The 19,883-nt window shown below is 55.1% G+C and overlaps 1 protein-coding gene across 2 annotated transcripts in view; it reads left to right on the top strand.

Moving 5' to 3' along the window:
- Positions 1-19,408, top strand: part of OLFM1 (olfactomedin 1) — a 44,913-nt gene extending 25,505 nt beyond the window's left edge. For both annotated transcript variants that reach the window (XM_049896370.1, XM_049896369.1), the window contains exons 5-6: positions 8,594-8,700; positions 17,750-19,408. In XM_049896370.1, coding sequence (XP_049752327.1) covers positions 8,594-8,700; positions 17,750-18,424 — 782 coding nt within the window. In that variant the 3' untranslated portion in view covers positions 18,425-19,408. The remainder of the gene's footprint in view (positions 1-8,593; positions 8,701-17,749) is intronic.
- The last annotated feature ends 475 nt before the right edge of the window (positions 19,409-19,883 follow it).

The raw sequence follows: 19,883 nt of genomic DNA, 5'->3' as shown, positions 1-19,883 counted from the left end.
ACTTCACAGACCCCACTGAGGAGGATAACGGGAAAAAGGGATGCTATCAGATAGGTGTGTGTGTGCACACGCGCGCACATGTTGGGGTGGATTGCTAAGACACAATTTAATAGGGCTGGAAAAACACACCTCATTCTCTCCAGGTTGACAAGGAGGGCTGATGAAACAGCTTGAGAAATTGAATCATGCGTAGTTCGAATAAAAAAGGAAAATAAAATCCAATCACATCACAGTGGAAAATTTGACACCCACAGCCAGGGAGGGGGCCCCTCCTACCAGTCAGGAAAAGGGGGAACCTCTGAGCAAACGAGCCCCCTGCTCCCGTTCATTTTTCTAGGAAGGACCCCTAGTGTGGGCTGACCTATTTGGATTCTTATTCGTGATTAAATGCCCACTTTCCTCATGACATTCCAGTTAATTGCTTCAACAAATCTTAACATGCTAGTGTCTGAGTTCACTTTTAAATAGCCCATTTGAAATTCCAATCCCATTTTTAGGTTTTCTTAATAAAGGTTAGCTGGGCCCTCTCACCAGCGGCTTTTTTTGTTTTGTTTTGTTAGCACAAAGGTTGTTCGTGTTCATATTAAATACCTTTAAGGGTAATTCTGGGCAGCGTTTAGGGTAAATTTGCTTTAGGAGGAAGCTAGCCTTAGGCCTCATCTGCTGTTATAACTTTTTATCCTCTGTGCCCCGAAAGCCTTACTACAAATTTAAAATATCCAAAAAGGAATTAATACCTTTAAGAATCCCTTTTCTTGTAAGGCACGTGCAGTACAGAGGAGTGTCCATAGGAGGAAGACTGAGTCGGCCTCCTTTTTGTCTTATCAGGCCCCCACTTCTAGACGACCCCTGTACTGCCGCTCTAGAAGGGGACAGAAAAGATGCAAAGGTTTCAGAGAAGACGATGAGAACTGTGGGATTGAAGAGCGACTCCGTTCTGGGGTGTGTAGGACAGGGGGGCTGTCACAGGAGGGGTTGTCTGCTGTGGTGTTTTCAGTGATGTGCTGCCATGCCATCCTGGGGCCTGGTGTGTCAGGGCTGCGTGACTGAGACTGTCCCTGGAGGGTCTGGGCTGTGACAGCCTAGGAGTCTGTGTGAATGTTTGAATCATTCATGGTTACAGCCGCTGGGCTCTGCGATTGTTTCCTCTGGGCATAGCCTCTGGCTTTCCACCCGGAGTGACCCTGAGCTCACGTCCCACCTCTCACATCCTGGCTGGGAGGACAGGCCCTCCAGACACCCCTCCTAGGCTGGTCCCTCAGCCTCGGAAGAATCTGGAGTATGGGGTGGTCATTTGTCATTTCCCGACAAGCAGAGACCTCCCCCCCCACCGCCTTCTTGACATACAAGCTGGGCATACCAGGGAGAAGCCAAGATAAATCCTCCACCTTTTCCAAAATATGAAGGATCAGGGGAACAAAATGGAAATGCAGAGCAAAAAGTTATGAACCCCGCGACGTTTAGGTCTTTTCCGAGGGGAGGGGCTGTCCCTCTCAGGAGGCACCGGCCTTCCCATCTGTGCCAGCCTATTTTTAGAAGCTGGGTGAGTTTACCTTGCAGCTTAGGTTCTTGGGCTTTCACATGGTTACCCTTGGGCTGCTAAAAAGGTTGATTTGGGAGTAAAGAGAGAATGAATGGGCCCCGTGGCCTTTTCTTCCCACCCCGGAGCACAGCCTGTGGCTTTAAAGGCCTCTGTGTTTACCTCTTTCTTCAGGAAGAGTGTGATGTGTAAACAGACCCCTGATCAGCATCTCTGGAGTGGGCCTGGGGTCTCCATTTCACCAGCCCCTGGTGGCTGAGGACCGCCGAACCACGAGCACCCTGTCCCGAGAGGTGGTGTGCTGAGGTAGTGAGTGCCACCAGGTAGCCAGGTGGCTTTCCCAGAGCATTTACCATCTCGACTTTCAGCTTCCTCCTCCTCCCCTGTGCAGTACAGTACAGGGAGTCCCCATCCCTGGGGTGCTATGCACTCAGGGGAGTCCTTTGCACCTCAGGCACCATGGTGTCCTCGAGCAGAGCCGGCGTGTAGGGTGGAGGGATAGATGATGGGTAGATAGGTAGATGATAGGTGATGATAGATAGACAGGTATGTAGATAGAGATAAGTAGATAGGTGGATAGGTAGACAGATGATAGGTAATAGGTAGGCAGGTAGATAGACATAAGATAGGTAATAGATGATAGATAGAATATAGATAGTAGAAGATAGGTGATTGATAGATAATTGATAGATAAAAGATGGGCAGGTGGATACATAAGAGAGAGCGAGATAAAATGTGGGTAGATGGATAGATAATACAGTTAGGTAGGTAGGTAGGTAGGTACCTTTAAACCTGTAACCCGTGGAGTCAATTCCACTTATAGCGACCCTCTAGGACAGAGTAGACCTGCCCCATAGGGTTTCCAAGGAGAGGCTGGTGGATTCGAACTGCCGACCTTTTGGTTAACAGCTGAGCTCTTAACCACTGTGCAACCAAGGCTCCAGATAGGTAGGTGGATAGGTTGGTTGATAGATAATTGATAGATAGTAGAGATAGAAGGTAGTTTGGCAGTGGGTTAGAGATAGAAGGTAGTTAATACATAGATCGTTAAATAGAAGACAAGTAATTGATAAATAGTAGATAGATTGATTGATTGACAGAAGATAGATAATAGGTAGATCATTGGTAGGTGATAGATAATAGGTAGATAGAGAACAAAAAGCAAAAAGGAAGGAAGGAAGGAAAGAAAGAAAGAAAGAAAAGAAACAAATAGGTTTAGCAGCTGCTGCTCCTCCCCCTTCCCAAGCTTTCTTTCAATTTCAGTAATTTAAGGACCAAATTAATATCCTGGGGCTGCTTAATTTAGTGTTTCCTTGAGCCTTGCAAATAGGCACCGGTCTCAAGACCATCTTAGCAGCCTGCCTCCTTGCTTGGAGGTTGCAGTGAGCACAGCGCAGAGGAAGCTGGTGTTCTGCCAGCAAGCCTTGTTAGCCATCCTGGGTGGGGAGGACTTGTGCAAGACTGCAGCAGCCCGGTAGCTGACCGTGTTCTCTGTGCCTGGGCTCTTCTGGTGTGAGGTCTGACGGGGGTTCCTTGGTCTGGTGAGCGGTATGCATGTTGGCTTCCCGGTGAAACAGTGAGAAGGGCACGTCTCCTCACAGTTCTCCAGAATTGCTCTGAATTGGTCTCCCCTTCTTTCCACCTTCTCTGCAAGTTGAAACTGCTGACACTTTTTGACCCCAGACGTACATAGAAAAAAAAAAAAACCCAAACAGGGACTATAGGTTCCATTTGTTTTCCAAGGGCTTTATAGGTTTTTCTTGGTGGCCAAGCCAGTATCTTGTAAGAACCCAGCCAAAGCTCTCATTTGGAAAGGCTTCTAGAATGGGCTTGGGCTCCCCATCTCCGGGGCATCTTCTGTGGGGAGGCATCTTGGTGGCGATAGCTGCCCTGAAGTCCTCTTGTTTATCCTGGGCAAGGGAGGGCCAAGCTGCCAGTGGCCCACCCTGAGCGGGTGCAGGGGACTTCACTGAGTCCCACTCGGCCACACACCCACATGGATCTGAGCAGCCAGGAGTTCCCGTGGCTAACTGGGCAAAGCCAGAAACTTAAAACCTGACATAGGCCTGGCCGGGCCAAACCCACTCAATGCATTGGCTATCCCGGCACACCAAGTGCCCGTGAGCTTTGGGCCTCCTCTGCCCTCTCTGTAAAATGCGGCAGCTGACTTTGAGGGGCTCTCCCCATTATTCCATCTGGTGCCTCTGATGCTAAAGGCTTCCTTTGTCTCTTTCCTTTGAAAGGGTGGAAAGAAATCACCACACACACATAAGTATAGCTGACGCTGGCTCCAGGGCCAAGGGAAGGGAGAGGTCTTTTTGTGTCCCTGGGAATACTTCCAGAGAAAAGCCACAGCACCAGCTGCAGAAGCCCCCACCAGTGGAGCTGAGCCCACCCTGGCATCTCGGAAGTGAAGTCAGGCTTGGGGGCTCCTGCCCCAGTTTGGGGTGTCAGGGTTGGGCTTTAACACCTTGTCCTGGGGAGACAAGTGTGGGTCTCCTTCTTGTTCCCTAGCGCTGGAGATGTTAAGAAGGGCCACGGAGGCAGAGAGGTGGCCCTTACTCCTCCCCAGGGGCCGGGACGGAGCCAGGGAGTGGGTTAAGTAGCAGCACAGGCTGGCCCCTTCCATGGAGGTGAGAGAGAGAGAAAGAGAGGGGGAGCCCAGTGACGTCAGTGTCAGATCCTTGGCTTGGAGGAGATCTTCAGGGTGACGGAGGAGGTGAGGCCTGGTCTCAGTGCATGGCTCTCACCTGGGGATTTAGTGGGTCCTGGCAGAGCATCACCCTCCTTTCTGGGTCCAGGAAGCACTCTGAATGAGCATGGGGAGGGGCTGAGTGGTCCCGCATCCCCGGCCCCCACCCTGAGCTCCTGCAGCCCAAGCTTTGGGCCAGAGCCCTCGGCCTAGCTGGGAAGCTGTTTGGTTTTCAGAGTATTTCATCCACGAGGACCTTTGTTGGTCCACACACCCAGCTTTGCAAAGGTCTTCCAGCCAGCTCTTCTCATGCTCAGGAAATGAAAGCTGGGGCCAGGGGGACAGGCCAGAGGCCGGTGACAGGCCCAGACTCATCTCTGGATGCAGGGTTGGCCTTCTTTGGCCTGTGTCAGTGCTGCCCATCAACAGGGATGCTGGCCTGAGTTCCGTGGCAGGGGCTTCACCCCAGGCCAGTTCAGGTCACCCATCTGAGAACACTGAGGCTGTAGTTGGAAATAGCCTCCTTCTGCAAACAGCAAGAGGCAGGGTGTGGCACCTGCAGGGTACCTGTTTGTCCCAGTCCCCAGCTCTGCAGAGCGTCCTCCTTCCAGAGACCCTCCTGGGCTGGGGGGCTGCCTCACATGGGCGGGGATCGTCCTGCAGAGCTGGCCAGCCTCTCTGCGTGCATGCGTCCCCAGCCCGCGTGATGAGAGACACTTTTCTGAACTGAATGTGCCAAGATTCTTCCATGCTCTCTGCCTCGGGCATTGTTAGGTCCTGTCAGCTCCGAGGCCTTGGGCAGAGCCAGTCTGGATGGAGAATCAAAAATAACTCCTGACTTAACGCAGTTGGCTCCAGCCCAGTGGGCCCTGGGGAACGTGCCCTCTGCCAGTCTTGAAGGCAAGGGCACTCACGGGGCCAGCTCAGCCCTCGGTCCCCTCTTACTAGTGATTCTGAGGCCCCTTCCCTGGGCCAGGTCTGCATTTTCGAAGAGGGGTTTGGAGAGGGTAATGCTGACCCCAGGAGCCCACAGTGACCTGGTGTCAGGGTGTGTCTGGGACATGGAAGACCCAGGCTCCTGGCAGGAGCTTTCTCCCCAGGAAGTATTTCCCTAGACCCATGCACCCCTCGCCCCCCGCAAACCACAGGCTGGCAGCGCTCAGTGGTGCTCGGTGGCACAGGACTGGGCCACAGCACAAGGCAGGCCCCTTCCTCCAGAGCCCTCCGGCTCAGTTCACAGCGATGGTGATGCCTGTGACTCCCACCAACACTCACTGCCTGCCAGGCCTGGTTGCTGATGTCCCCACGGTCCACTCCTTAATTCCATTAACTCCCTGCCAACCATCTGGGGTGGGTATTGCCATTACCATGCCCCTGTTTGCAGACAAGCAAAACAAATGCAGATCAGCTCCCTGGCCAACAGTTAGTAAGTGGCAGGTGGGCCACTGGAGTCCTGACGCAGCACCATACTCTAGCGGGTCACCCTCCTTCCCTTCCCGCCCCTCCACTGGAACAGATAGTGAAGCAGTAGACAGATAAGGACTTGTTGAAAGATGAAGTCGTGCCTCAGTGTAACACCCAGGGGCCCATGTTCCTGTGGATGAGGAGGTGAGCCATTTGTTTGTTCATTCATTCATGCAAACATTTCTGTACATATCCCCAGGCTGAGTTTTGGGGGAAGCCGGCTGAACACACAGGCTTCTCACCCTCTGAGAGCGCGTAAGGAGTGGGGCAGTAAGGGGCAGAGGCGCATCTGAGGCCCCAGGAAATGTGGTCACAGCATGGCGTCAGCAAGGACAAGATTTGGAGGCATTCAGAAGGGGGTGGAGAACGCTTCAGGGAAGTCTTTATGGAAGAGGCGTCCTTTAGGGTCAAGTCATAAAAGACAGGTGGGAAAGAGGGGGAATGGCATTCCAGGCGGAGGAAACAGTTTGAGCAAAAAGTGTGGAGGCATGAAAGACCTAGGCTCGGGGCTAGGTGTCTGGCCTGCCCAGGGACGACCCGCCCTCTTGGCCTGTGGAGTGTGATGCGGAGGAGGGAGAGCCGTCTGGTCTCCGTCAGGACGTCGTCCTGCAGGAGGGGTGTGCTGGAGCAGAGCTTTCTTGACAGCCAAGGTCACGGACGACTCCATGTGTTGACATAGAAATGTGAACGGTGGGAGTCCAGAACATGGGTGTTCCCTAAGCCTATTGAGGTTCCCCAAGCTATGACGCCCCCTTGGGGAGATGGCTCCTTTGGACTCTCCTTCCAGGCCACAAATGGGCCACTCTCCCTGGGTCAGTAATGAGCAGGCGTCCATGGAAATCTTTGGGGACGTGGTGTGTCTCTAGTATATGTGGACCACTGGGTGGGAGCATGAGGCCCCGCGGGCAGGCGCCGCTGCTAATGGGGTTAGTGGGTCCCTGTTGGTTATCCCTCAACCATCACCCTGGGAATTCAGAGGGAGCTGCTGTCCAGGGCTCCCCATAGTCAACGGGCACAAAGTGGGACCTGCCCTTGACAGGGCTGAACAGAGCCAGGTGGGAGTCCCGTATCCCCAGCTTCTCCTTTGCCCAGGATGAGGCCTCAGCACACCCCACCCTGAGTCCCCACAAGGCCATGGGGCAAGTCAGCCCAGGACAGTCATGGAAAAGAATCGCTCATGAGGTTTCCAGGACACCTGCCCACTTTGTTCTTGCTTCTCGACAAGGTGGGGCCTCTTAGCCTCCCTGCCCCTTCCCTCCATCTCTCCACCTAGACTGTGCTTGGTTAGGGAAGACGGGGAGGTGGGCCAGAGCCTAGCAGGTGCGCCATGATTCTCAGCCTTGCAGCCTGGTGCCCTGCAAGGTGCACTCACGGTCCAGTGATATCTGCTGCCCGGGAGCCTGGGCGGGGACGACTTTCTGTGGGAGAGGGCCTCCTATAGCCGAAGAGGGAGGTAATCACAGAGATGGGCAAGGCCATGGAGACAGTGGTGGCATTTCTTGTTCACATCTGGGCAGGAGACCGCAGCAGAGGTGGCTGGGTTTTAGACCTCGAGCGTGGCTTGATGTGGAGCTGGGTGAAGAACCAGCCTTCGTCTGCGTGTAGGTGGCTCATCGTCCCGCCTTGGAGCCCCCACGTTGCCTATAGACTCGGCCTCCCACCAACAGAGAGGACGGCCGTGCCTCGCTCTACCTGGCTGGAGGCCTCCTTCCATCTTGTGACAGTTCACTGATGGAGACACGCATACCCCACCTTCAGTGCGCCTCGCTCTGCCTGGCTGGAGGCCTCCTTCCATCTTGTGACAGTTCACTGATGGAGACACGCATACCCCACCTTCAGTGCGCCTCGCTCTGCCTGGCTGGAGGCCTCCTTCCATCTTGTGACAGTTCACTGATGGAGACACGCATACCCCACTTTCAGTGCAGACAGAGTGGCTTCGCAGGGGAGGCGGGCGGCTGCACCCCACCCCTCCCGAGCCCACCCCACAGGCTCTGCAGGATTATCCTGGCTAAACCACGGCCCTGGCTTAAATAGCTTACAATCTTCTGGAAGCACCCGGCTCTTCCTTGAACTTTGCAGACCGTTGTGTACATATGCTAACGCAGCGGCAGGGGCGGGCCGCATGGGTCAGGGAGGAAGGGATCGAACTGGGGGTGCAGGGCCGCCGGCCCCCAGGGTCCACCCTAGAGGAGGGGGTCACACAGTGGGGAGTGCAGAGCCACAGGCCCCCAGGGTCCATCCTGGGAGGTGGGGGTCTCATGGGGTGCAGGGCATCCATGGGCCCCCACAGCCTGCCCCTGCAGAGCGCCCCACCTCCCGCTGTGGTCTCTGGGAGAGCCAGGCCCTTGGTGTGGAGGAGCTGGGGTCCGGGGATATGCCCTTCAGAGGTGGGCTGAGGCTCACGGATTTGCAGAGTGAAATAGTCATACAAGATGGCGGCTCAGGGTCGAACGAGTGGAGTACAGGTGTGCTATGATGGCCACACTGGCCATGGTGACCTGGGAGGTTGCAGGTCCAGCTTCTGCCCTGCCCTCCATCTGTGCCCTGATCTCAGACCCACCCACTCTGAGGCTCTGTGGCCAGCCATTGTCCCCAGTGCCCCCGACTCTGGGCTCTGGCTGCAGGCAGAAAGACCACTCGCCCCTTCCAGGAGACCTCCCAGAGGCCCCCACCTCCCGCATTAAAGTAGCCGCCTTCCTGCTGCTCGGGGGTCTGAGAGAGGCGTGGGGGGTAGTGAGGTCTTTGATGGTGCATCAGCCCAGGGTGGTGGGTGGGGCACTTCTGGAGAGTGCCATGACTTATACTGAGCCTTGTCCTGAGTGGGAATCCCCTGGCCGGCCGTCATGGCCACAGCCTTCATGTCCCTCTCCCCGCACCCTGGGTGCACTCTTTTCCAGCCTGCGGCAAGCTGACAGGCATCAGTGACCCCGTGACTGTCAAGACTTCCGGCTCGAGGTTCGGATCCTGGATGACAGACCCTCTGGCCCCTGAAGGTGACAACAGGGTGAGTGTCCTCGTGGTCGGGATCTCAGATCTGTACAGGTGCACCCTCCTCAGGGTGGGGCCCTGGTCTCCCCTTCACATCATCACCCAGGGGCCCGTGAACTGGCAAACCTAGGGTGCCCCAGGGGTGTTTGGTCCTGGGAAGACTTTGGGGAGGGCCCACCCCCTCATAGAGGTCCCCTCTAGTGGATGCTATTAGCCTTCAACCAGAAGGGGCCTCCCCTTTACATGGGGAACCCAGGAAGCCGGATTTAACTCCAGACCCCGAAGGTGACTTCCCGGGTGAGGGAGGTTAATGGTGGGCTGATTCAGTGGCTTGGCCCTCAGGGAGTGAGGTTAGCTTGTCCCAGGGGAGGCAGTTGTTGAGCAGTGTCAGTGGGCAGCTGGGCTGCCTGCCACGAGAGCTCCATTGAGCGACCCCCCTCCCTCCCCACTCGGCCTCCCCCACCACTCCCTCTTCCTGCCTCTCTGGTTGGGGAACTTACTTTAGAGAGGGGTAGCAATGTGACATCAGCGATAACAACACTCATAGAGAAAGGGCACTGTCGTTTCATTTTGGAACTGGTGAAGACAAGGGGAATGTGTTACAACTATCACTTCCTCTTCCAAACCAGGGGCTTTTATAACACTTTGTAGGGTGTGAAGGGAGGTCACAGGATGAACACCGAACACCGGGGGCTTCCTCCCCGACACCTGCACAGCCCATTTCACAGATGAGAAGACTGAGGCTCAGAGAGGTCAGGGACCTCACTGGCCGTGCTGAAGGGAGGTATAGACCCTACTGTGGAGAGCCAGGGCCAGCTGTTTGGTAAAGGCCTCACAAGACCTCATCTTGTGTGCAGACCCACTCTTCCCTGCCAGCTCCCAGCCACAGTGGGTCGATCAGAAAGCTATTTGCGATCTTCTCTGTGTACTAACCCAGAGTCACAGGCTGCTGGGGTGGGGGTGCAAGATGAGGATGGTTGTGGCAAATGACAAAGCAGGCCGATCCCCTTCAGTGTCCCCACTTAGGTGTGGCGCTGGCCCAGTGCTCTGGGCGGGGTGGGGCTAGCCTGGACTAGGCTGGGCTGAACTCGGCTGGAGTAGCCTGAGGTAGGCTGGGCTGACTGGGTTGACTGGGCTGGGCTGGCGTTCAGTCTCTTTCCAGCTGAACCTTCCAGACCCCAGGCTCCCCACTCCTGCTTCTGTGTCAGGAGAAGCATCCATTAGTTCTCTGTACCGTAATGACATCTCATTTGTATCTCATTTGCCATTCCTTTCATGGCTGATAGAAACCCCTGTTCCTTTTTGATTTAGAAAAGAGGCCCTGCGCTTATTCAGCGCTTTCTTTTTTCTTCCCCCTGGGCAAAATCTCAGAAAAGGAGAAACAAGCCCCATGTTTGCCTCCATCTGCTTGAGGCTTACTCTTGGCCCCTTCGGGGACAGGAGGTGAAGGATGGCTGCCTGATGGGGCTGATGCCAGGCTGTCTGGCCACGGGACCCAGTCACCAAGCTGGGCATTTAGAAGCCTCCCTCCTGTTGCTCCCCTGCCCCACCCCACTCGCCCACCGCTTCCTTCTGTTTCCTGTCACCCCAGTTGTGATACTTCAAGTCCCCGTTGCTAGCAGCCTCCTCTGGGATTCCCGCGACCCCTGTCTCAGAAAACCAGAGACCCTGCCAGAGGTTCTTGCTGGAGGGAGGGATGCAGTCCCCACCTGATGGTCATCAGGCAGAGCGAGCATCCAACAGGGAGCATCCAACAGCGGGACGCTCTGACCCAGCCCTGTCTTCCTGGGGCGTGCTGGGAAATGAGAAAATACACGCTTTAAAAAAAAAAAAAAACTCCACTACTCCTCTGGGCCATGTTGAAAAGGGACTATGAAGTTTGAGACTCACTTGCCTGGTCCAGAGGATATTTAATGGGAATAGGTGGGTCAGGTTTCCTCTCCTGAGATTCGGGATCTCCTCCCTCCAGCCCCCCTCCCACCACTGAAGCCTGTGGACCTGCAAGGTGCCCTGGTACAGCTCCTCCTCCGGGGAAGAAGGATGGAGAGGCCAGGGCTAACAGGTCTTCCAGAAGTTTGTAGCATTTGCCCGAGGACCTCCAGTGAGAGCAGGCCCCCAGGAATGGCAAGGAGTACCTCTCCAGACTCGCATCCTGGAGTTTCCTCCTGGAGAGCCCTGGCCGGGCCAGCAAACCTCGGATACAGCTGGGTTCGGGTATTTTGCGGGGGAATGTTGTTTTTATTTTCTGAGGCTTGGGAACTTTCTAACAGTGGAGCTGGCTAACTGTGGCTCTGACGGCTTTTATTGGGCATCCCACCTCGAAAACCTGCCCTGTGGAGAGGTTAGTTCAGGAGCCTCTCCTCAGCCCAGGTGTTGGTGATGTTAGCGATAACCCAGAGATAACCCAGCAGCGAGGCAGACCCTCAGAGGCAGGTCCAGTCCCAGGAGCTGCTGCAGCGCTTTGCAAACACGTATCAATGCCTTTAACACCAGAAAGTGGAGTCCCCGGGCAGCTCGACCGCTAGTGGAAAGGTTGGCAGTTCAAACCCACTCAGAGGTGCTTCAGAATAAAAGCTTGGCGATCTGGTTGTGAAAGGGCACACCCTTGAAAACCCTGTGGAGCACTTTTCCTTTGCGCACAGGGGTGTCTCCACCAGTTGGCATCGACTCGACAGTATCTAACACTACCACCACCAGGGGACACCATAGTGGCCAGCAGGCAGCTGCGTTCTGAAGCGTTCCCTGGGTGCCCAGCCCAGAGCCCAGCGCTTTGCAGCGTGTGTGTCCTGGTTGACCCCCTGGTAACCCTCCCGCCGTGGGGTCATCATGACTTCCAGTGCGTCAATGAGAAACCAGGTTCCGGACGGTCATGTGACTTGCCCAAGGTCTCAGAAAAGGCTGGGCGATGACTTTATTGAACAGATGTGTATCTTGGGCACTGATGTTCCAATATAAGACAAGCCCTCTGATGCCAGCCTCCCCGCTCCAATACCCTCTCCCCTCCAACCTGCAAACTCCCCTCCCCCTCACCACACACAGCAGAAAAGCTACCCCACAGGCCCAGGCAGCCAAGCTAGGCTCTGGGGGCGGGGAACCAATCAATGCCTTTAGTGCTGCAGAGGGTAAACGGCTCTTGGCTCCATCTGACCGTGGCTTTCTTCTGCTGTCATGAGCACTGATCAGATCACCCTCTTTGCAGACACCACACGCAGCTCCAGGAAGCCCCAGATGTTTCTTTGCACGGCACAATGAGGGTGCTGGCCCCAAGCTGTCAGGTGATGATGGAGTCTTCTGATAATTAGACTCTATTTTCTGCTTGATGACCTGCTCCCCTCCAGGAGCACATGGCTCTAGTGGTGGCAGAGCTGCTGAGGAGGAGCAAAGGAGGAGGGCCCTCCATCAGGAAGAGCCAGATGCCTATGACGGGCACTGAGGTGAGGGGCTGGCAGAGGCCCTGGGCGCTGGCCTGAGCACGTGGGGTGTTGGCTGCCCGCCGGGCTGCTTTCTGCCCTAACTGGGGCTCCAGCCCTCCGGGTCTTTCACCCAATACAGCGCCTGCATCCCCGTCCTGCTATGAGACATGTCCCAGGGCCTGTCATTGACCCAGGGGCAGTGTTTGTTCCTGCTTTGTTTTGATCTTTTCCATTCTCCCATCCAGTTGTGATCACACAGACACAGGAGACCAATAACTCACTCCAAAAAAAAAAAAAACTAAAAATCAATGTTGGCTTCAGTGCAGGCTACCATGCAATTCAGCCTGGGCTGCTGGGACCAGAGGATGTGATGGCAGGGTGAGGGGAGACCCACACAGGCCCGAGGGGGATCCTGGGAGAGCCTGTCTGGGGGCAGCCAGGCCTGCAGAAGAGCTGGCAGGAGGGACACTAGGTGCCAGCCCAGGGTGCCCCGGCCACCTTCAGGTTCTTGATGCCTGTGCCCTGGCGTTCAAACAAAGGTGAGCTAGAGCACCTCCGACTCAGTCTTCCTGGCTCAGTAAGCCAGGCACTAGACCAGGCACCATGGTCGGAGGCCGTCTCCACTCAGCAATGAGCCTCAATGTATTTCTAAGAGCGCCGGCTCCCGGAGCCCCTCCTTCCCCTCCTGCCAGCTCTGACCCAGGTCCCCTGGGCAGGAGACGTCCTGTTTCACCTAGCTGTGGAGGAGGGCCAGCCCTTCTGGGGCTGGTCGAGCTCCTGAGCAGGGGCCCACATCACCTGCTAGGCGTGGCCTCCCCAGGGAGACTGCATGCGTACGAGGGACACAGTTCCCAACACAGAGCCACACAGCTGAGACCGTGGACACTCTGCTGGAACCTGTCTTCTGGCTTTCCTCCTCTTGGCCTTCTTGCCCCTTAGCAGCCTCAGGCCACTGGCCTCAGACACCAGGAAGGGGCCAGAGCTTCCCTCTCCCCATGCCCACAACGTTAATTTGCAAATGGGATGGTGCGATTACTGAAATGCAAGGGTTTTACAGGGATGACTGAGCCTGGTGTTTTAAAGTCCTTAAACCCAAACCAAACCCTTTGCTGTCGAGTCGATTCTGACTCCTGGTGACCCCGTATGTTACAGAGCTGGACTGCTCCATAGGTTTTTTGGCTGTCATCTTTTCAGAAGCAGATGGCCAGGCCTTCCTTCCACATCACTGCTGAGGGGTTCAAACTGCCAACTTTTGTGTTAGCAGCCGACTGCAAATCGCTTGCACCACCCAGGCTCTTTTAAAAGTGCTTAGCTGTCATCTAAACGGTGTCAGAGCCACCCAGATGTTTTATAAGGCTCCCAGGGAACCCCTTTTTCTGAAGGTCACATTGTCCGGCACACTCTGGGTTCTGTAGATGCTGCTGTGTCTGTCCTACACAGGAGGCACCCCACAGACAGCAGAGCCCTTCCAGCCTTTGCTGCAGGGTTGGGGAGCTCTGGGCCGCTGGTCTCTCCCACTCCCTGCCAACCTTGTTCCCTCCCTGCCAGCCTTCACGTGTCTAATTCAGCCTGAAGCAGCCTCTTTCCACTCCTCCCCGCCCCGCCCCCCCATCCACCGAGCGGCTCCCTCTGCGTGTGTCTCCCCACAGCCCTGTCTCCTGACGTTAGCAACTCCGTCAGGGAGGCATGTGACATGCTTGTTAAAACAAAGCAAAGACTGAATTCGGTGTCCAAGCCACTAAGCAAAGGCCTTTAAATAGCACCCCGCCGCACCACCCATGGACCCATCAGTCGTGTTTCATCCGGTGGAGCCAGGTTCAAAGCCAGGACAGGTGCCATGCTCTGCCCTTCATTGAGGTGGGCCCCTTCGCCAAAAGTGTATGAAAGTGGTAGGGACGGTCAGGAAAATCCCACATTCCCAGGCAACCCGGCCACAGGGCACCACGTGCAGTCTAGACGCGGGCAGGCCAGTGTTCCTACGTGCCAGCAGCCTTGGGTTTTTCGTTTCCAGGACCTCACGCTGGGGAGCCTGGTATTCACACACAAATTGCATGCTCCTGATGGAGCTGACCGGCAGCTGTCAGTTCTGGCAAGGCGCCCCTCACGACAGGAGGGGTGTCCCGGCAGGGCCACGGGCACAGGCCCGAGGCAGGCAATTCAGGGACCAATGGCACCAGGAGAGCACTCCTCAGGCCCCCTCAGCCGCACTGCAGGGTTAAGTTCTGGGAATTGACAGCAGTTGGGAGTGGGCGCTGGCCTCAGTGACCCTCCAGGGATGTGTGTGGCATGGCCTGTGACCCTCCTCCGTCAGACTAGAGAAGGACGGCCAACAGACATGCTCCCAGCAGCTCGCCGGGAGTCCTGGGTTCAAGTCCCGATCTGACGCTTGTCTTAGTTACTGAGTGCTGCTGTAACAAAGTGTACCACGAGTGGGTGGCTTTAAAGAACAGAAATTTATTGTCTCACATGCTCACTGTGTAGCTATAGGTTTGTGGTTTTCAGCCTTGGCTGCACATTATAATCACGTGAGCAGATTTTTAAATCCTGTAGTCAGGCCAGACCTCAAACTAATGAAGTCAGAATCTCGGGGGCAGGGGAGGAGAAGGAGGTACCAACGCAGGGCCTCTTCAAGCTTCTCAGGGGCTACAGCCAAGGCCAGGAGCCCGGGCCGGGGAAGGGGACCTGGGTCAGCCTACCAACCACCCAGGCGTGAGCACACCCTGTGGGGAGCAGCCAGCCCCCAGGTCCTGAGGCTCCACTTTGGCTGCATATCACTCACCTGGGAAGCTTCAGACAATCACGGAGGTCTGGACCCACCTGAGGTCAGCTGTGATTGGCCTGGGTGTGGAAGTTCTCGCAGGATTTGAGTGAGAACCGGTGGCTCCAGGCCTCTAGGAATCAGGGCTCCCGCAGGCTGGAGAGCTGAGGGGTGGGGGCTCCTGGAGGTAACAGGATATGACCTGAGGCCTGGGGCCTGGAGAGGAGGGAAAGGTAAAGTATTTCAGAGTGAGAACAGAGTGAGAAGCCTGGAGGTAGAGGGGGCCTCGGTGGAAAAGGGGGGCAACGGTGGGAGAAAGGGGCTGTAATGGAAGAAGGGGGCCCCTGCAGTAGAAGGGGGGCCCTTACCAAGGGGCCTCTCCTCTGCAGAGTGGCTGCTCACCTGTAGCTCCAACCTGGCCGTGGGGAATATTTACACCACAGAAACTGGCAAGCTTACAAAGCAGCTCCCGAGCCCTGCCCCCGGGCTTCCAGCTGGTTACTGGACACTCACTGTCTCCTGCTGACTCCCCACCCCTCACCCCGAATTACATTTTCAGAAACTGTGTGCCCTGCGCCCAGTTTCCAGGACACAGGAGGAAAAGGCTATTTGAAAATTCGTAGTGATTTGAAGCAAATTTCACCCAGTTCTGGGCACAAGAAGGAGGTCCTGGGCCCTGCACCCGGACCCCACTGTCGAGGGCCTGCTCACGGGGAGGCTGACGTGGGAGCACATTCAGCAGTGTTCTCTGTACTGAGATGGGGAGGCCCTGGGGGTGCAAACAATTAGTGTGCTCAGCTGCTAACTGAAAAGCTGGGCTTAGAGTCCACCCATAGGTGCCTCAGAAGAGAGGCCTGGCAATCTACCTCTGAAAAATCAGCCACTGGAAACCCTATGGAGCACAGTTCACTCTGACATGCATGGGGTCGCCATGAGTTGGCGCTGACTCGAAGCGGCTGGTTTTTTGGTGCCAAGATGGGGAAAGGTGATTCTGCTGTAGAGAAGGTAGGGAAATCGTCCTCTGAGCTGAGGCTCGAAAGAGGTAGTGAGTTCCCTGTCGCAGGAGATGGCCAAGCGGAGGCAGGAGGGCCACCTTTTGGGAATGGTATCGGGGGTTTCAGCACACGGCCCCGGGTACCTCTGCGGCCCCGGGTACCTCTGCGGCCCCGGTACCTCTGCGGCCCCGGTACCTCTGCGGCCCCGGTACCTCTGCGGCCCCGGGTACCTCTGCGGCCCCGGGTACCTCTGCGACCCCTCCCAGCACTACATGACCCACATTCTTGAGGGCTGGCGTGGCAGGAGGCTAAGGATAAAAGCCTCAGCTGACATCCAGTTTAAAAAAAAAAAACGTAGTAAACAAAAAGTGTAGCTGCCTCTGAGCATCTGAATGGATGTCTCAGGAACGGGGTTATGACTTTCTTTTATTTCTAATGCGTGTGCGATGCCACGGCTGAGAGCTGCCACAGCCTTAATCTGTCTGTGCTCCAAGGCCCTTGATGGATGGAGCCGCCGTCTCACTGCCAGACAGATGCACACGGCGGCGTCCGCCTGGCAGAGTGCCCCCGGACTGTTCATACTGCTTTCTGACTTGCTCCCACATTGGTGAAAAATGACTGAAGCGCTTTGTAAAAAGTCTAGGCAGCTCGTGTGTCAACGGGCATTTACACAGTAATCAGCAGTTTCTCCCTCCGTAGCCCCAAACTCAGGACACTCTGGGCTCCTTGGTGGGTTTTGACAACCTCACAGGAAGCTCAGATTCCTCTCCGGTGGGCACATTCCCTGCGTCCCAAGGGCCACACTAGTGGCATTCCGCCCAGCAGATGGCCTGGTGGGACGGAGGAGTCTGAAGCACGGTGCCCCACTGGAATACGGGGAGACCGCCTCACCTGAGATCTTGATGACGGGGCCCCATTGCAGGTTCCAGCTGCCCGTTGCTGTTAGCGTCCATTCTTGCCCAGGCAGCCAGGCCCTGTTCTCCGACATCTCACTGGGTGGAATTTCACACATTGATTGAGTTCTGTCCACCTACTGTGTGCCAGACCCCTGGCCAGGGACACAGCAGCAGGCACACAGATGTGGCCACTGACCACATGTGGCCACGTCCCAGCCAGAGAGCTAGGTGAAGGAACCTGTGGTGGTTTACTTCATCACCCACTTGGGTTGCATTGGGCGGCAGCAGCCCTGCAAATAGCTGGACTGTGACCCCCCGAAACTAGTGCCTTGAGATATCATTAAACCTTAAACCAAAACTGTCCCCTGAAGTCATCTTTAAACCAACCAATAAAAAAAAAAAAATTTTTTTTTTTTTTTTTTATAGCTCGGGTTAATTAGAAAAAAATGTCTGCCTTGAGCTTTGTGCTCTTTTAAAGAATTATCTGTATGGGGTCAAATTGACAACAGCAACTCGAAAGGTTCGATAAGAAGCTTGGGGGCAGTGAGTTTACATTAATGGTTGTGGAATGGTTTGGAAAAGGATAGCGAGAATGATTACACAACTTGAAGAATCAATGTCACTGAATTGTACAGGTAGAAATGATTGAATTGGGGTATGCTTTGTTGTGTATATTTTCACAAAAAAGTTGGTCAGACTGTGGGGACCCTACCCCATTCACCCTACACCCCTTCTGGGTAGTGTTTCCTTCCCCAGCCTGTCGCCAAACTGGGCAGTTTGTTTCTCTGGTGAAAATAATCCTGTCCCCTTCTTTTCAGGGCGCTGTGGGTTTGAAGGAAGGACATGGCATCGTCTCATCTTGACTGTCCCTTCCTGGTTCTCTCAGCTCCTTCTCACTTGTCCTGGGTGTGGAGTGAATTCCGTGCCTGGGGAGGGACGCCCACCCCAGAGGAGCCGACCTGCCAGCCTCTGGACATGCTAACAAGGTCTGTTCTTTCCGCAGGTTTGGTACATGGACGGCTACCACAACAACCGCTTTGTCCGTGAATATCGATCCATGATCGACTTCATGAACACGGACAATTTCACATCGCACCGCCTCCCCCACCCCTGGTCCGGCACGGGGCAGGTGGTCTACAATGGCTCCATCTACTTCAACAAGTTCCAGAGTCACATCGTCATCAGGTTCGACCTGAAGACAGAGACCATCCTCAAGACGCGCAGCCTGGACTACGCCGGGTACAACAACATGTACCACTACGCCTGGGGCGGCCACTCGGACATCGACCTCATGGCGGATGAGAGTGGGCTGTGGGCCGTCTACGCCACCAACCAGAACGCCGGCAACATCGTCCTCAGCAGGCTGGACCCCGTCTCGCTGCAGATCCTGCAGACCTGGAACACGAGCTACCCCAAGCGCAGCGCAGGGGAGGCCTTCATCATCTGCGGGACGCTCTACGTCACCAACGGCTACTCGGGGGGCACCAAGGTGCACTACGCCTACCAGACCAACACCTCTACCTACGAGTACATCGACATCCCCTTCCAGAACAAATACTCCCACATCTCCATGTTGGACTACAACCCCAAGGACCGCGCCCTCTACGCGTGGAACAATGGCCACCAGATCCTCTACAACGTGACCCTGTTCCATGTCATCCGGTCGGACGAATTGTAGTCCCTCCGCCTGGAGGCCCAGGGTCCCAGTCCTCACCCACGAGGAAATTCCCGTGACACGGCTGCCAAAATACTAATCCGGATACTGATTTTTGCGAATCATCAGCAGAGTGGATTCTGACGTTTGTGTGATGGCGTTACCTCCGTGTTCCTCCAGTTCAAGCCGGCAGCAGACTTCGGAAGAAACCCCTGTATTTGCAGCTGGAACTGCAGTCCAAGCCTCGCTGCCCCCCCTCCCCCCTGGTCAAATAACACACTAAAGAAGTAAGGCGATGACTGTTGGCCAGTTCTCCCCGAGAGCAACCCATGTTAGGATCGCATGGATACTTTGTAGACGTGGTCAGCCCGATGGGTGTGATTACCGGGCTCAGCGAGGGGCCGGCCGGGTCGACGTAGGCTAGCGTAGCTGACATCCCATCTCCGCTCCTGTTTCTTGGTGTGTCGTCTCTTAGATTAACTGTGCCGAGGCTCAAGTAGCTCCTGGACCCGTGTCTTAGTACTTACCAAGCCGATGGTTGCCGCGTGCGTAATGAAGTCCTTGTACCCCATCATTTGAACTTGCGTGTCAGTAGATATATCGTGCAGTGTCCTCTGTTGTTCCCTTGAGGTGGTAGCTCTGTGTGTTCAGTTTATGCTGTGAATGTTGTAAATGCCATGCCGTAGTGTGGATTGATCAATGGACGGTTTTTGTTCCTAAAAAGAAAATAAATGAATCAGTGTTCACCCTTATAGAGACATAATCAAGTTCATGTTGATAATAATCAAAGAAATTACTCTCCTCTTGTGGAATTACCCAAGTGACATAACCGTGGATGTGAGGGGCTTATCTAGGGAAACCCCCGTTTCCGTTGGGGAAAGAATGTTCGTGAGGGCAACAGCGTGAGAAAAGTACACTTTTTAAGTAAACAACAACAACAACAACAAAAAAAAAAACCAGAGGAAAACTTTGTACTCTCCAGTTATCCAAGGAACAATAAAAATATTAGGAGACATTTTTGGTTCGCTTGTCATTTCTGAGGATTTGTAAATTGACGGAAACTTCCAGATCCTTGCAGATACGTCCCAGGGCTTGGGTGGTCCTTTCAGAAAAAGAAGAAGGGTTCTTCTTTTGGGAAGCATGCCGTGGATGCACCCATCCCCCTCAGAGTCCGAGCCCCAGGCTCCTCTTAGGAGAATCCAGGAGTCCGTGGGGTACAAATGGTTAATGCTTGCCTACTAACCAAAGATCAGTGGTTCGAGTCCACCCAGAACAAAAGCCTGGCAACCTACTTAAGAAAAACCAGCCACTGAAAACCCTGTGGAGCTTAGTTCTCCTCTGACACAAATGGGTCACCATGAGTCGGAATCGACTTGAAGGCACCTGGTGGGCCAGGTGAATCCCAAGTGCTGTTCAGACTCAAAGTCTGCACCATTGGGAGGTCCCCCATCTCTGCCTTCGGGTGGTACTGCTAGACGGTCTG

This window comes from Elephas maximus, chromosome 9 (assembly GCF_024166365.1).
Source record: "Elephas maximus indicus isolate mEleMax1 chromosome 9, mEleMax1 primary haplotype, whole genome shotgun sequence".
NCBI classification, from domain to species: Eukaryota; Metazoa; Chordata; class Mammalia; order Proboscidea; family Elephantidae; genus Elephas; species Elephas maximus.
This window is presented reverse-complemented; position numbering and strand designations above follow the sequence as displayed.